The sequence below is a fragment of the Ctenopharyngodon idella genome, chromosome 19 (genome assembly GCF_019924925.1).
Source record: "Ctenopharyngodon idella isolate HZGC_01 chromosome 19, HZGC01, whole genome shotgun sequence".
Classification (NCBI taxonomy): domain Eukaryota; kingdom Metazoa; phylum Chordata; class Actinopteri; order Cypriniformes; family Xenocyprididae; genus Ctenopharyngodon; species Ctenopharyngodon idella.
Window position 1 is genome coordinate 20,756,957 of NC_067238.1, and position 16,106 is coordinate 20,773,062.

Here is a 16,106-nt window from a genome sequence, read left to right on the forward strand (position 1 = left end):
ATAATAAAGTACAGTTTTATCTTCTTAATATTCTTATAAATAATAACAATAATAGAAATATTATCAATATTTGTAGTAATTAAAATGTAATAGTAATAATGATAAACATTATAATAAAAATATATTTTTTTATTAAAAGCAAAAAACAGCATTTATTTTGTATCATTTATTTGTAAGGGCTTGACTCAATTTGGTTACATATACAAAGGCTAACGTCCTGATCACATAAAGACAAATGTTTGACACGAAAATTCAATTTCCACATGCGATTTGTCTGTTCAGTTCAAACGAAAAAAACTGCAGACGAGCAAGTGGAGGCGGGGCTAATTATCATATTCATAGATCCGTGTATATTAAATGAGGCAAGGGTGTAGAGTTATATTCAAGCTTTTTTAAGGCATTAAGAATTTTTTTCACAGGAAAAAAACATTTAAATATGTAATTTGGTGATCAAAGATGAGTTTTAAGGGATAAAATTATTGACTACAGGGGGACTTAGTTCCAAGAAAAATGTAAATCAGCATAACATCTTTATTCACAGGTAAAATTACAGTTCCATTTTATCCCTGTATAAAGCTGCATATGGAATATGGGTCAGTCCCAGTTCAGCTATTATATCTAGACATCCATGTGTGTCTTCTACACACTCACACACATATAATAATTCCCTCTGAGCGAGTCCTCCTTTTGCGCTCTCAGCCACATCCGCCGCCAATTAGCAGCAGCACAGATCCTACATCAAAAAACATTTTCTCTTTTTGCTCCTTTACTTCCAGCTCTCGTTCTGAGCATCCATGTCCATTATTCCCAAATGTTTACATGCCCCTTCAACCTCCGGCACCATCAGTATACTTCACTGCTCACACGGAGGTTAAGTAGTTTGAGCAGCACAAGACTGTTTTCTGTACAAGCACCTGTTTAACCAGGTGCTCTCCGAGTGCGAGCGTGCTGCTGTGCCAACCTCCCTAGACTGTTTACTGTACTTGTGTAATGCAGCATGACACTTAATGCTGTATTCCCATCACGATTGCTTCTGTAGTGATGTTGTAAAGACATTTAGCCTCCCTTCATGTAAAGAACAAAGGGCAACATGAGTGGCAATTAAGACATCCTCCCTGCACCCTCCCCTTTGGCAACATTGCACGCTTACAGCTTTGTTTTTTATTACTGGAGAATTATAGCTTTCTTGTTTCACATGGCTCACATGCAATGTGCAATATAGGCTTTCTTCACTGTCAGGCAGAAACCTTGTATCACCATATTTCTTTTTTTTTTTTTTTCATAAATCACTATTATTGGTCATTCTTTACATCTGTCGGTGTTTTTTTGCAAATATTTCCTTAAAGATACTTCATAACTCCACCCCGCCTCAATCTTGAATAAAGTGCCACACATATTTTGGACCCTCTCTGCTCATTTGCAAGGCTAATGTTTTATGTATTTGAGGAGCAGATAGAGTGTCTTAGTCTAGATTTGTCATAGCCGATCCCCCGTAGTCAATAATTTTATCCCTTAAAGCTAATCTTTGATCACCAAAATGATTTATTGTTTTTTCTGTAAAAAAAAAAATTAAAAAAAATTCATGCCTTGAAATGCTTGAATGTAACTCTGTATACCCTTGTATACCCTTGCCTCATTTAGTATAGGCGGATATATGAATATGCAAATTAGCCCCACCTCCACTCGCTCACACCAGCTCAGAGATGAACTCGCTCAACTTACTGAAGTAAACGCAGCACAAAATGGTATCATTCTTTAAACATAACGGATACATAACGGTAATTAATATGATTAGCCTTTTGCTTGACTATTTTATCAAACAGCTAATAATGTGTTGCTAATGTTACACAAACCATGTTCCTGTTCGCCATGTCAGAGTCAGACAGCTGCCTTCTAACAATCATTATCCTTACAAATGCATTGAACAACTCAGCATAGATTGGACAAAACATCAGTGGAGAAAGGCTTATAGTTCATCATAACATCGTAATATAAATCATTTACCTGCCATATTGCTAAATATACACGATTTTTCATATCAACAGAAAAATATATACCGGGATAACCTGGCTTCTCTAGAGACTCCCCTGCTAGTTCGCTGTTAATGATATGCTAAAGCCCGCCAGCACATTGACATGATTGGTTACAAGGTAGTTTGTGACGTCACAGACACCAGAAATTTCAAACCGCAGGTTTGAGACTGTTTTTTTTTTCACTGCAGTTTTAAGGAGAAAATACTCAGCTATGGTGTTGACATATAAATTTGCACATGGTTTATCTTAAAGCATATTAAAACACCACATAGACATATTAACAACATTAAAAACTTGATTTTCAGCACAGGGGGTCTTTACAAAGCATGTGCATATCTTTTATAACATAAGATTTTGGCCAAATGACAGAAAAAAAAAAAAAAAAAAACTGATCGCCCACATAGCAATAGGCTTTATATAAACTGTAAGTTGATGAATATGTAATGCGATGAACTTACTGCCTCAGATGCGGGCATTCTAATGATGGACGAAACATTTTCGCTGGTCAAAAAACATTGTAACTCCATTTGAGCTTGATTTTGGTAGAATGTTAATAATATAATGACACATGCAAGTGTCTGACCATATATAAAGCCCACAATATCAACTTTGACAGTGTTTAATTATTTAAAAAATACAGTGTTTTCCATTTACTGAAGGTTTCTGCCCAACAGTGATGATATACTGTATACTGTGCTCAGTACGACAACTTTGTCTTTGCATAAACCCAGATGAACTACTACATTACACTGTGTGAAATACTCATATCCCACAATGCAATGCACTCCATCTTTAATAGAGTGCAACAGTGCCCGCTCACTTTTTCAGTATTTTTTTTCCATTGATTTTTCAATGGATTTTTAAAAAGTCTCTGTTAAAGAATTATAAGCCATGAACCAAACCAACCAGCTTCAAATCAAATCAACATTACAACAAAAATAATTGAAAATCGGACAAAAAAACAAGCACAAGACTGAGTACTTAACTTTAATAAGGAAAAGAACTGTCACATGAAGCATCATGAATGACATAATCGAATTAAAAACAATGAAGAAATATAAAACTATTGATTTAAAGATGTTGATTATGTATAAAAACAACATAGTTTAAGCTTATTGCAAATTATGCATATATACAAATATTGAAGTATTTTAGGACAATATAGGGAGCTATAGGGATGTAATTTGCGGTGCTTCATGGAAGTGGGTGGGCACTGAAGAGTTTTTTCAACAGAAATTCTTTGAAACAATTATTTTTAAAAACAAATAAGTTGATCGATTAACAATGTAGCTCACGGTAAGTCTGTCTTTAGTGATTTATAAGTTATTGATAAAAATCAATTCCCCTATGGAAATAATGAATGGGATATTTACCTCTGGACCATGTCTGTTTCCAGTGTGATAAATGATATCATATTTACAGTATCATATTTATCTTGACTTGATTATTTGACTGTTAATAATTGACATTTAGTTATAAGCAGAATTACACAAATTAGCATTTTCAAAAATTGCAACATCTCTGTTTATTTATTATAACGAGAGTGTTCTGGTTTTGTTGTGGTTGTGTTACATGCTTGCAACATAAACAGCTTTGTTGATTATAACAGTAGCATTATAAGCAGCAGAGACTATCTGGCAACCCGCTGATGAATAATATGAGTCAGATCTGCTCTGCGACCTTAGTGATCTAGAGACAATCAAGACTTACAAAACACTGAACAAAGTGTCTGACTCACAAAATTATACAGCAGGCCAGAGAGGATATTTGTACTGGATAAAGAAAATATAAGAAATCTATTATAATATAATAATATATAGATGTGCAAGTTCTCTATTTATTAAGTCACTTTACAATCATAGTCATAGTAGGTAATAAACATGACAATCACATACATCCTGTTTATTAAAAGAAGCTTTGACCTGCATTTTTAATCTTTCTATACGCGCTACTGTCAAAAACATGTCTGTAAACAAGCTTTCACCAGACTGTCTTTTGTTCACCCTCAAAACACACACACAAACACTCACCTCCAAATCCAATCCATGTCTCCAGCTGTCATCCTTTTGAAATAATTGCTGTGTATGAATACAGAGCAATGCCAGGAAGAAAGAGATAGAGAGGCGATACAGTACACCGCCAAATTAACTCGATACAAAGACACTAATCATTTCTGTTGCATGCTAATTTAAACAATATTAATATTTAATGTAAAGGCAAGTGAACCTGGCACGCTTAAAGTCAACCGAAGCAGAGGAGAGACAAGCGAGAATACAGTGAGATTAGAGCCCAGCTCTCTGCTGAATTCTGCTCAATAGTCTTTAATCAGCACCTCTGTCATCTCACTGACTGACTGGATGTAGCTGTCAGCAAAAAGTGCTGCGTGTAAATCCAGCACAGGACTATCCAACAATAGTTCTCACTTAAGAATCTTCTAAAGCCTCTTTAAAAAACATTCACTCAGAATTTAAATTCTGTTGTTATTTACTCTCCTACCCAACCTGTATGACTTTCTTCAGTGGAACGCAAAAGGAGAATTTTTGCATAATGTCCAAGCTTCTGTTTTCCATACAATAGAAGTAAATGTGGATTAAACTTAAAAAAAAAAAGACCATAAGAGCACAATAAAAGTAATCAAAAAGACAAATAACCATCTGAAGAACAGGCTGAATTTAATTAATTACTCTGTAAAAAGTCCTTATTTGCATACATTCAAAAATGATGCATTAAGATGAGTTGTGTAGCAGATTTGATGTCAGTAAAGTCAAGCATCATAGAGTATTTTGTAAGTAAAAATCCCATTTATTTTCTCCATAGGGAAACTGATTTTTAATTATGACTTACAAACCTTAAAGACAGAACTACTGTGAGCTATGGGGTAGTTAATCGATGGTAGATGCTTTTGTTGAAGCCATCAGCCTGCATTATTTCATTTTGTTTCAACTTAGAGTGTGTTCAATGGATTGAAATGTTGTTTAACAGCATACCAATTGTTTAGCTTACGAAAAGCCTTTACGGAAGAAAAAAAAAAAAAAAAAAAAAAAAAAACTTTCAGTAGACAAACTACCATAAAACAGTTTTGAAAATTGTGAGTTGTGAGAATTATGTGATCTAGGACCTAACTATGCCACATCTAGTTTTGTTGATTTTCTGTACAAGAATTTTTTTCATTTAATTCCATATTTCCTGTGTCCTGAGTTCCTGTGTTTAGTTCCTTTTTTCTTCTGTTGTCATGGTTTCTAAGGCTGTGTCCAAAATCGCCCCCATACCCTTAAATAGGGCAACAACCATTTGTAATGGTGTCCGAAACCATAGGGTTGTCTATAGTTTATCATTACCCTTTGCATTTATACTATATAACAAATTGTTCTGTTCAACGTTGGTTATTGTCTATGGTGTGTTTGTGTTTGCTGGTGTCTTTTGTATTAGCTTGTTTGTTTAATTAAAACTGTTGCATAACCTGCATATAAATCAGAGGTCTTCAATCCTGCTCTCAGAGACCCACTGTCCTGCCAAATTTATTTCCAACCTGCTTCAGCACACTTGTCTGTGTGATCCTAAAGAGCTTGATTAGCTGATTCAGATGTGTTTAATTAGAGTTGGAGTTAAACTCTGCAGGAACCAGGAGTAGAGATGAAGACCTCTTTGACTGCATCTGAATTCCTTACTTCCCTACTATATAGTAGGCGAAAAACAGTATGTGACAAAAAGTGTATGTCCGAATTCACAGTACTCATAAAAGAGTAGGCAAAAAGTAGCTACTACTTCCGGCAAGATTCTGAAGTGTACATACGATGGACACTTTACTATCCCATGAGGCCACGGGAGAGGATTTGTGAATGGCAGTGAAGCTACGTAATTGACGCTGGTAGGTCATAATGACAGCATGGCGAATGTAGTACGTCTGAATTACATTCATACTACATAGAATGTACTTTTTTAGCAGTCATGAAATTATTTATATTTACTACCTACTCAAGAGAGTATGCAATTTCAGATGCAGCCTGTGTTTAGTTTCTGTCGCTATGAAGTCCCTCTTTCCGAAAAGTGCAGTGTACTCTGATTCGTCAGCTGGACAAGTGTGTTGTGATGGGTCAACCACTTTGAGTATGTTTCAGAACTGTCACGCCCCTTAGAACCGGGGTGAAAAAAATCAGCATCTCTTGGACATGGCGACAACACACTAATAACGCAACTCAACCTGGCCTTGCCCCTATTTTTTTTGCATATGCCTTGGGCCTGAATTATTTAAATGAGGAATATTGTGACATGTTTGTTCCCAGAAGCAAACTCAAGACTACAATCGGTGTGTTTCAGGGAGTTCAGAAACAGTGCTTACTGATTTAGAGAATAACTCCCTTTCGAGTGACTTTGTGCTGTGGTACTTTGCAAACCTTATTCATGCTCAAACAGTAAAATTACACTCTAAAAAAGGTTGAAAATGTAAAAAAGCATAATGGGTCTCTTTAAAAATGGGAAAATGAATAGGAATTGGTTCTCAGTTGGTTCTCTTGTCTTGTGACTCATCATTGATTGATGTATCATATGCTAGTAATGAGATTTTGTGTGGATGCATGACCATTCAAAGTTTCTCCTTTTGTTTTCCATGGAAGAAAGAAAGTCATTAAGGTTTGAAACAACATAAGGCAGAGTAAATGGCTGAATTCTATCATTCAACCACTATCCCTTTAGGATCCAAATGAATAGATTAATTCAATGGCCTTACTTAAACCACTTTGTGTCAAAACACTAAAGAGACAAAATAACCATCACCTCTGATGCTGATTTGAAACCCAAGTGGGTTGAGGGTTATTGAGAGCTGGTTGGTTTAGTAATTAAAGATATTCTGGGATGAGGTTTCCAGGGTCTGAGAGAGCCTTGACTGTAAATCACATCCCGAGGAGGAGAAACGGACGGGGGATGGGTGGGGTCGTCATAATAACAAGACTTAGAGAGCTCTCCAGCAGTACTAATCAAGATGAAAAGCCAAACAGACTTAAAGCCACTGAAAAAATGGCACATAGAGATGCAAGGTTTTGTTTATGTATGTGTGTGCGATATCACAGTCTCTGTGCTCCATCAATACTCAGTACTCAAGTTCATCCCCTGAGGATTCTCCCTCACACAGCTTTCACACTGACTCATACATTCTGCTATTATTCCACTCGCCGCCACACCAACATCTTCACATGCAATGAAATATTAACAAAAGTTTTTCTTGTGGAAAAATAGCACTGGACAAAGCTATAACGGTAGCAACAGTGCTTTAGAGCAGCCCTTCTCAACTGGTAAAAAATACAATGTTAAATGGTAATTTAAAAAATGCAATTATGTAAGCATACGTTGTTAGTACAACTAAATAAATGGGCTAATCAAAATTTAAAAGATGGAGAAAATTCATTCGTCATTGTTGACGTCAAAGCAGTCAGGAACACCTTTTGTGATGCCAAAGGCTGTGCGTCCAATCAAATTCTGTTGTACTTTGTTGCAAATTAATCTGTATTTGGTAGAAGCTAGCCAAATTGGAGCAGATTGAGCAAAATGGACAGGCTTCTTGACATTATACTCCTATGCTTAAAAGAGGATAAACACAGTTTTTGCAAACTACAGTGTTCTGTGCAATGAATTATTGGCTGCTGAGAGCGTAAAAACATCGAAATTCAAGAGGCACAATAATTTGCAAATAATAAAAAAAATATTTTAGTTATTATTTCATATTGTAGTTCATGGTAATGTGATTAAATTTCAATGTTTGATTTTAAGTGCACATTTGTTTACTTTTCCATGACAATATTGACACCACCTGAAGTCCAGTGTAAAATCTGAATCCCGAAGCCAAAAACAATTGCGAAGAACCTCTGATATTGAGTTACAACACACTTTTGATGAAAGATCTGTGTCTCTATTTCTTTCTTTAAACTTATTATAAAGTCATTCAGTGATTAATAAAAATTAGAAATAATGAGACATTATAGCACTCCACCCACGATTTCCGCCCTCCAAATTGGAACAAAATAATCCAAGTCCAGTAAACAACTGTCATCTAAAATCCTGATCAACAGCCTTTTTCCAGCACGCACATCTATAAACAACCCATGTGGAATCACTGAAGCACTGCGTGTCAGAAGACACTTCAACCATCAGCAATGAAAGAAAGAGAGATGCCACTTACAGGAATTCCTCTTGCTGCCACCGGAGGATCCTGGGGAAGCCATCCCAGAGCCGGTGCTGAGTCTGACCAGGAGTCTTGCAGTGGGAGAGCCGGAGTGGGCAGGGGGTGTTGTTGTTTGTTTACAGCACAGGCCACCCGCCACACATCCTGAACGTCTAGACGAGCAGCACTGGAGGGTTAGACACACACACTTGCACACCTATGTATAGCCAGTGATGCTGTAGAGCAGTGCAGAGTGCAGCGAGCGCTCGGCTGTCTGATGGATCGAGAGGCAGAGCAGCAGTGAGTAGTAGATAGGAATGTACCACTCAGCATCTCAGGAGGGGAACCTCTCAAAGAGAGAAAAAGACTGCATTAATAGAGCATGGAAATCATGAATAGAAGAAGTAGAAGAACACAGAAGATAAAAAGAAACAGTGAGAGTTCTTGAAGTACAGTATCTCAACATCCTGTTTCATTGCCCAGTAACCACAATGATTACACTTGACATTCATTTCTCTGATGACGTGTTTACCGGCTTGAGGGCAGGACAAGTAGTCACTCACGTGAGATCACAGCAATAGCCAACCACAATGATTCAATCAATTTATGTTGGCTTGATCAAAATCAAGTACATTTTTCTTGTTCGAGAAGCCGTTTCACTCAGATATACGCCACAATAGGGAAGAAAAGATTATTGCAACTTCCATTTCATGCTGACTTTTAATTTTACTGTGAAAACAGAAAATAAACCAAATATTCACAATGTCCGATCAAATGTCTATAGGCTACGAATGTCCAGTAAATGACCATGTAGCAATGCTCAGGCAACCACCCACAGCATTCTGGGTTTTTTTGTTTTTTTTTAGATCATGTAAAAAGTTTTAGTTAACTGCATTTCAAAAGCCTTCAATGGAGAAATGCTTTTTGGCAGCAGAAAGGTGTAGTTTTAGCATCTACCAGCAGGGACTAACGAGTTCTTACTAACCTGCAAAACCTTCAATCTTTGACTGTGGAGTACAACCAAATCTCAAGTGTCAAGTCTATATAGAATTAAAACATGAGAAAAGAATTATTATGAGAAAATGTATATATCATGACCCTTCACAGTCATTTTTAAATCACCTTTTACCTGCAGACCACTACTGTACAACTTCAGCAGTATTTTTTATTTGCACAAAACTCCACTACATTTGCCAGTTAACAATAGCATCACTGTAATAATAACAACAGCTGCCAGTACTGGATGGATTAGCTATTATTTTTCATCCGACATGAATGATACACCCTGGCAGTCAATATGAAGCTAATTAGATATCATAACGAATACATGTAATTGATTTGAGAGGCAGGGAGCCACAGCTCCTCTTGATTGCCTCTTCAAATGATTGGACACCAAATGTAGCACCGTCCCAGAGTGAATCATTTGAGAGCTCAATAAGCAGAAGATTAGATTAGCACAGCTAAACACAAATATGCTGTTATTCAAGACAGTTATGTACATGAAACATATAGTTTTATTATAAACAGATAAAATCAAATCCATCCATCCATTCTCTAAACCGCTGTTTTATGTAGGATTGTAGGAAAGATAAAATGGTTTCTATATTTAATGGTTTCATGTTATGTTTATTTATTTATTTAAAATAATAACTCTGAATAATAAGAATAATGAGTCTGTTTGTTCCCTTTTGAAGTAGAACCTCGACACTGCGTCTTGGATTGACGCTATGGGGAATGGCATCAGCGTGACAAACACACAGATTTACTGGTTGACGACAGTCCATGACATCACAAGCGGAGCACCAGTAAATACAAAAGGGAACCTGTAATACACGTCATTTTCATTTTTTGCCTTCAGAAGCCGCTTGTTTGTACGTGTAAGATAAACACTCTGTTGGAGCAAATTTGACTACCGAGGGTACTGGATGCACTCATTATAATGGATCCACGTTATCCCTAGAGCAAGAAGCTCTGTTCTTATTGATTCTCTCCTGGGGGATAGGAATCTAGCGTTTGGACAAGCATGTTTGGCTCTTGATCATGGACGTCTCATGGGCGTCCACACACCCTGTCCACGTGCAGCCCAATTTTTGAGACCACATGGAAGGTCCACGTACAACAGCGCATGTGCGTGTGACTTGAGCGATTGAAAACAAAATCCACTAGATAGTGCGCACGTACCGAACGTGTCTTTCTGCACTCACAGCCAAAGGAGTATACTTTGAAAGTGGGACGCGAAAAATGAAGTATACCCGGGCCTTAAGAAGCTGTGTTCTTGCTGGATTCTTGATACAGTGATAAGAACCTAGCTTGTGTACGGAGCGCATTCAGCTCTTGAGGGAGTTGAATGTATTGTTAGTGATGCATTCGCTGTGGGAAGCTCCACCCAGTTACTGGGCACACTGCATTATACCCTGATCTCATTTTCCTCCCTTGCCTCAGTACAAACATCGAAGGTTGTAGCCTGAGGTGCTAATTACTAAGTTTTTAGCATCTCGCATGCACCCTTCAGTAAGCTGCCCTTGGCGGGCAATTTGTATTCCCCTGTTAATTTACTTTCCTCCCCAACTGATGTTGGGTCCTAAATTAGGGTCTTTTTACTCCCCTTTGGTTGGGTTCCATGCAAAGTCTCTTTAGTATGATCCAAACTTTTTTGGCTTAAGTACCCCTTTTTATGATTTTTTCAAGCCAAGTACCCCTTGACCAGACAACAACATTTTGCTTTAAAATACAGTGAAATGATAGGGAGCCCAGAGGCTGGAGAAACAGTGTAGCAGCCAGCAGGTGCCAATTTGAGTCCTGAATAAGAATAACAGTGAGACAGTTATTATATCTAATGCCCCCCGAGCAGGTTTATTTCTTATAAACATTTCTGTATGTAGCTTTATGCAACTATGTAAATCTCTTAAGTATTAGGCATAACAGTAAAAGGTAAAACAGTGTTTTTCAGTTCAATAAAAGTTCATTTTGATCATTTTTTAACTATTTTTCAACTATTTTTCAACGGTCCATTTTTTTCCCAATGTGTTTCAACTTTTTTTTCAATGTGTTTCAAGTTTCAGCATGTTTTAACTAACAGTTAAGTTTTCATATATGTCTCTATACAAGTCTAGTATGCCCATTTGTGTCCATTTGTCAGTGATCATTTCAATGGGATACATGGGCCTGTCCTTCTCTTAAGATCTTTGACAATCTTGGTCAAAGATCTTAAGAGAAACTACAGCTGTTATCAGACTATTTTCAAGGCAAAGTCTGTTTCTTTGTTTCGTTTTAATCAGGGTCATTGCTGAAAATGAGGTTTTACAGAGGTAGGTAGAGCCAAATGGGAGTAGGCGTTCTAAAGCGCTTTTCCCTAGCTCAGGGTGCTCTCTCCTCACACACACCCAAAACTCTGTCAGGGAACAGTTTTCAAAAGTAGTCTGCAACCCATGGTCTGTGGATAAATCCAGTAGCTCCTCCCTCAGGTGAACAGGTAGCGTGCCACGGTTGCTTTGGGAAAGTGTAAATGGGTTTCTAACCCAATCCAGTTGCTCAGACTTCTCTCTTATATCAGAGAAGTATGATTTGAAACTAGAAATCACGTTAGCTAAGTGTCCATCCAGAAAGGTTTTTACTGTGTCTCTCTCCATATTCTCACTTACGACTAAGCTATCAAACTGAGGAAAACAGCTAAAATCGCCCTCTGCACACAGTCTCTTCCACAGCTCCGCTTTCTTGAGAAAACCACCAACTCGGTCATAAAGTATCAAAATCGTAGTGTCCCTGCCTTGCAGACTGAGATTGAGCTCTTTCAGTTTAGTAAAAAAATCTGCTAGATACGCTAGTTTGGCAATCCAATTATTGTCCTTAAACAAAGAGGCAAGAGGGGACGCATTGTCTGACAAAAAGCAACACACCTCATTTCGCAGCTCGAACAGCCTATTCAGTACTTTGCCTCTCGAAAGCCAGCGGACTTCGGTGTGTAAAAAGAGTTCGGTGTGTTCAGATTCCATGCCATCACATAATCTCCGAAACAGACGTGCATTCAGTGGTCGCGACTTTATGAAATTTGAGCTCTAGGCTCATCTTCTGTGATGCCAGGGCTTCTCTGTGTATAACACAGTGTGTCCACAGGATGTCGGGAAAAACAAACGAACAATGTTGAAAATATCCTGTCCAGTTGTTCTCCCCTCCAGTGTTTTGCAAAAAAAGTATATGTTCGCGAATGTCACGGGTATCCACATATCTCGCAAAAGCAACCAATTGCACCTGTCTGCTGATATCAACTGATTCATTCAATTGAAGTGAAAATGATTCACTAGCCCTGAGTTTATCCACCACTTACTCAACTATATCAGTCCCCATCTTGTCAATTCTACGCGAAATGATATCATTTGACAGCGGTACAGTTTTGATCTTGTCTGCTGCTGATTTATCCACCATGATCTCAGCAAGCACAGCTGCAGCAGGAATTATCAGTTCCTCAGCCAGGCTAAATGGCTTTTTAGCAAGCACAGCTGCAGCAGGAATTATCACTTCCTCAGCCAGGCTAAATGGCTTTTTAGCTTTCGCCAAAAGTAAAGACACAGCATACGATGCTTTGAGTGCTTTTGCTGATGCACTTGTGGCTTTTTTCATGTTCTCTTGGCATGATGTGAATTCATTAAATTTTCTTCTGAAAAACTCCAGTGTGTTCCCGACCTGATGTGGGTGTTTAGACCGGAGATTTTGAGGCTCTGGTTTGTTTTTTTGTTTTAATTTAGTATGTTCGTCTTTTGTCTGAGGAGCTTGTCCTCTTTTAAGAAGCCACCTGTCTATTTTATCGCAACCTCTCCTTACCTACATTATTTCGCGCCCAAACACTGCTCCCAATGCCGAATCCGCTGCTCAATAAATAAATCTAATAAATTAAAATGCATTTTAAATTTATGACTTAATTTTCATTACATCTTTGTGTAGTCCTAATTTCATATAAAAATACAATAACCTATTTTAATGATTTATTCCTAAATGTCAGTTTTCACTTTCTTTCACGTACCCCCTGCAGTACCCCTAGGGGTATGCGTACCCCTTTTTTGAGAACCACTGCTATAGAGCATAGAAGCTTGGGTATCTTCTCCTACTATTGGAAGATATTGGCTTAGGGAGTGGCACTATACAGTCTATATGAGTCATTTGAATGCGTCTTTGGGGTTGACGCACTCTGACTCCAGCTAAGTAATCCTTAGAGTCAATTTATGCTATGCCCATTATGTTTGTGCATATTCACAGCTTAATGAGGCAGGAATTCCCTCAGCATGGCACAGTGGGTATTGGTTCCCCATAGCATCAATCCAAGACACAGTGTTGAATTTCCACTTCAAAAGGGAACATCTCAGGTTATGACTGTAACCCTGGTTCCGTGAGAAAGTGATCAAGACACTGTCTCTTTGCCATGCCTCGGGCTTGTCTGCACATTTCCTTGAGGCAAAAGAGTTGATGACGTGTATTACAGGCATGCTTTATACTTACAGGCGCTCTGCTTGTGATGTCATGGACTGTCATCGTCAACTGTCGTCAATTGCTGTTTTTGCCACACGTGCTTCAGACACCAGTCACGCTGATGGCGTTCCCCATAGCATCAATCTAAGACACAGAGTCAAAGTTCCCCTTGTCAGTGAACTATGGTCACAGTCATAACCTGAGATGTTTATTTATTTAATAAGTTTTTTTTTTTCTTATATTAGGAGCATATTATATGTTGTAGTCCAAAGTTAAATATTAAAAATAATTATTATATTACAAGATAAAAAATGTTTGATATTAATTTATAAAAGTAAAATCTCTTTAAAGGGTTAAAAGTAAAAATTAAATGGTATTTGCAACTCGTACTTGTGTTAGATTAATATATTTTGCAGATGTTTTCAAGTTTTAAACTTCATAAGTTTATGCATTACCTGGAAATCAACCCTATGACCTTGGTGTTGCTCTACTGGGTGAACTAGGAATACATAGTGTGCTTCCAAATAATGTTAAGCAGTTTTAAATTACTATTCTACTGTTTTTATTTATTTATGTATTAATTCATTTATTTAGGAGGAGGGATAACATGCTCTAATAAATTTTTCACAATAAGACCCAGAATGCGAGTATTAAGTTAAGTATCAATTTAATTGTCATGTTCACTTTACACTAAAAAATACATTCTTAACAAGCTACTAAAGCACCTAAGAGGTCATTCAGGATTATAGTAAAAAAAAATGTTATTTGTGTGAAGCACATTGTAATGATGGGTCGAATGCGTGAGGATCCATTTGCAGCTTGTTTATTAAAAGTACTTACAGAGTAGACAGGGCAACGGCAGAGACACAAACAGGGACAGGCAATGGTCGAGGCAGGCGGCAGACAAGCAGAGTAAAGTCACAGGCAATGGTCAGGGCAGGCGGCAAACAAACACAGTCCAATAAACAGTCCAATGGCAACAGAAATACAATCCACAAGAAAACGCTCAGAAGTGATCACCGGGGCAAATCAAGACTTCGCAAAGGGTGTGTGTGTGTGTGTCTTTTATAGTCCAGGTAATGATTTGCAGGTGTGTGTGGCACTTGGTGATTGGTGTGGAGTGTGCAGGTGATTGGAAGGGAGGATTATGGGAAATGGAGTCCAGGAACAGACAGTGATCGTGACATAACGCCCCCTTCCGGAAGGCGCGTCCTCGCGGCGTAAATGGCACAGATAGGGAGGGGGGGTGGGTACATTGGAGACCTGTTGGCAGACGGGAACGGGGTCTCCAATGCAGGTCCAGGAACTCGGGCAGCCACGGGGGGTCAGGTGCCACGGGCAGCCACGGCGGGTCAGGTGCCACGGGCAGCCACGGCGGGTCAGGTGCCACGGGCAGCCACGGCGGGTCAGGTGCCACGGGCAGCCACGGCGGGTCAGGTGCCACGGGCAGCCACGGCGGGTCAGGTGCCACGGGCAGCCACGGCGGGTCAGGTGCCACGGGCAGCCACGGCGGGTCAGGTGCCACGGGCAGCCACGGCGGGTCAGGTGCCACGGGCAGCCACGGCGGGTCAGGTGCCACGGGCAGCCACGGCGGGTCAGGTGGCTTGGGCACCCACGGCGGGTCAGGTGGCTTGGGCAACCACGGCCGGTCAGGTGGCTTGGGCACCCACGGCAGGTCAGGTGGCTTGGGCAACCACGGCAGGTCAGGTGGCTTGGGCACCCACGGCAGGTCAGGTGGCTTAGGCGGCCACGGTAGGTCAGGTAGCTTGGGCGCCCACGGCAGGTCAGGGTCCGTAGCCGGCCACAGCAGTTCACAGGCGGTTGAAGACCGTGGGCGTGTAAGGTCCCCACCCGCAAGCTCAAGCAATTCGGAGGCCGCTGATGATCGCGGCCGTGCAGGGTCCCCACCCACAAGCTCCCCACCCTCAGGTATATGGCCCCCCCCCAAAAAGTTCTTGGGGAATTCAACGGAGGCCGTGGCGGTTTCGTGGGTAAGGATCTCGGGTGGCGCCGGCAGGGCGAGGAGCTCGGGTGGCGCCGGCAGGGCGAGGAGCTCGGGTGGCGCCGGCAGGGCGAGGAGCTCGGGTGGCGCCGGCAGGGCGAGGAGCTCGGGTGGCGCCGGCAGGGCGAGGAGCTCGGGTGGCGCCGGCAGGGCGAGGAGCTCGGGTGGCGCCGGCAGGGCGAGGAGCTCGGGTGGCGCCGGCAGGGCGAGGAGCTCGGCGCCGGCCTCCGTGGCCGTATCAGGAAGAGCGGACTGCTCTGGGACGGCAGCGGGCTGCTCTGGGACGGCCTCCGGGCCTACAACGGGCTCTGGGACGGCCTCCGGGCCTACAGCGGGCTCTGGGACGGCCTCCGGGCCTACAGCGGGCTCTGGGACGGCCTCCGGGCCTACAGCGGGCTCTGGGACGGCCTCCGGGCCTACAGCGGGCTCTGGGAAGGCCTCCGGGCCTTGAGGGATG

At 40.5% G+C, this 16,106-nt stretch overlaps 1 protein-coding gene across 1 annotated transcript in view; it reads right to left on the reverse strand.

Moving 5' to 3' along the window:
* dtnbp1b (dystrobrevin binding protein 1b) overlaps nucleotides 1-16,106 on the reverse strand; it is a 62,181-nt gene that overhangs the window by 31,210 nt on the left and 14,865 nt on the right. Inside the window, 1 exon segment of the mRNA XM_051872638.1 lies at nucleotides 8,206-8,534. Within this exon segment, the coding sequence (XP_051728598.1) occupies nucleotides 8,206-8,248 (43 nt within the window). The 5' untranslated portion in view covers nucleotides 8,249-8,534.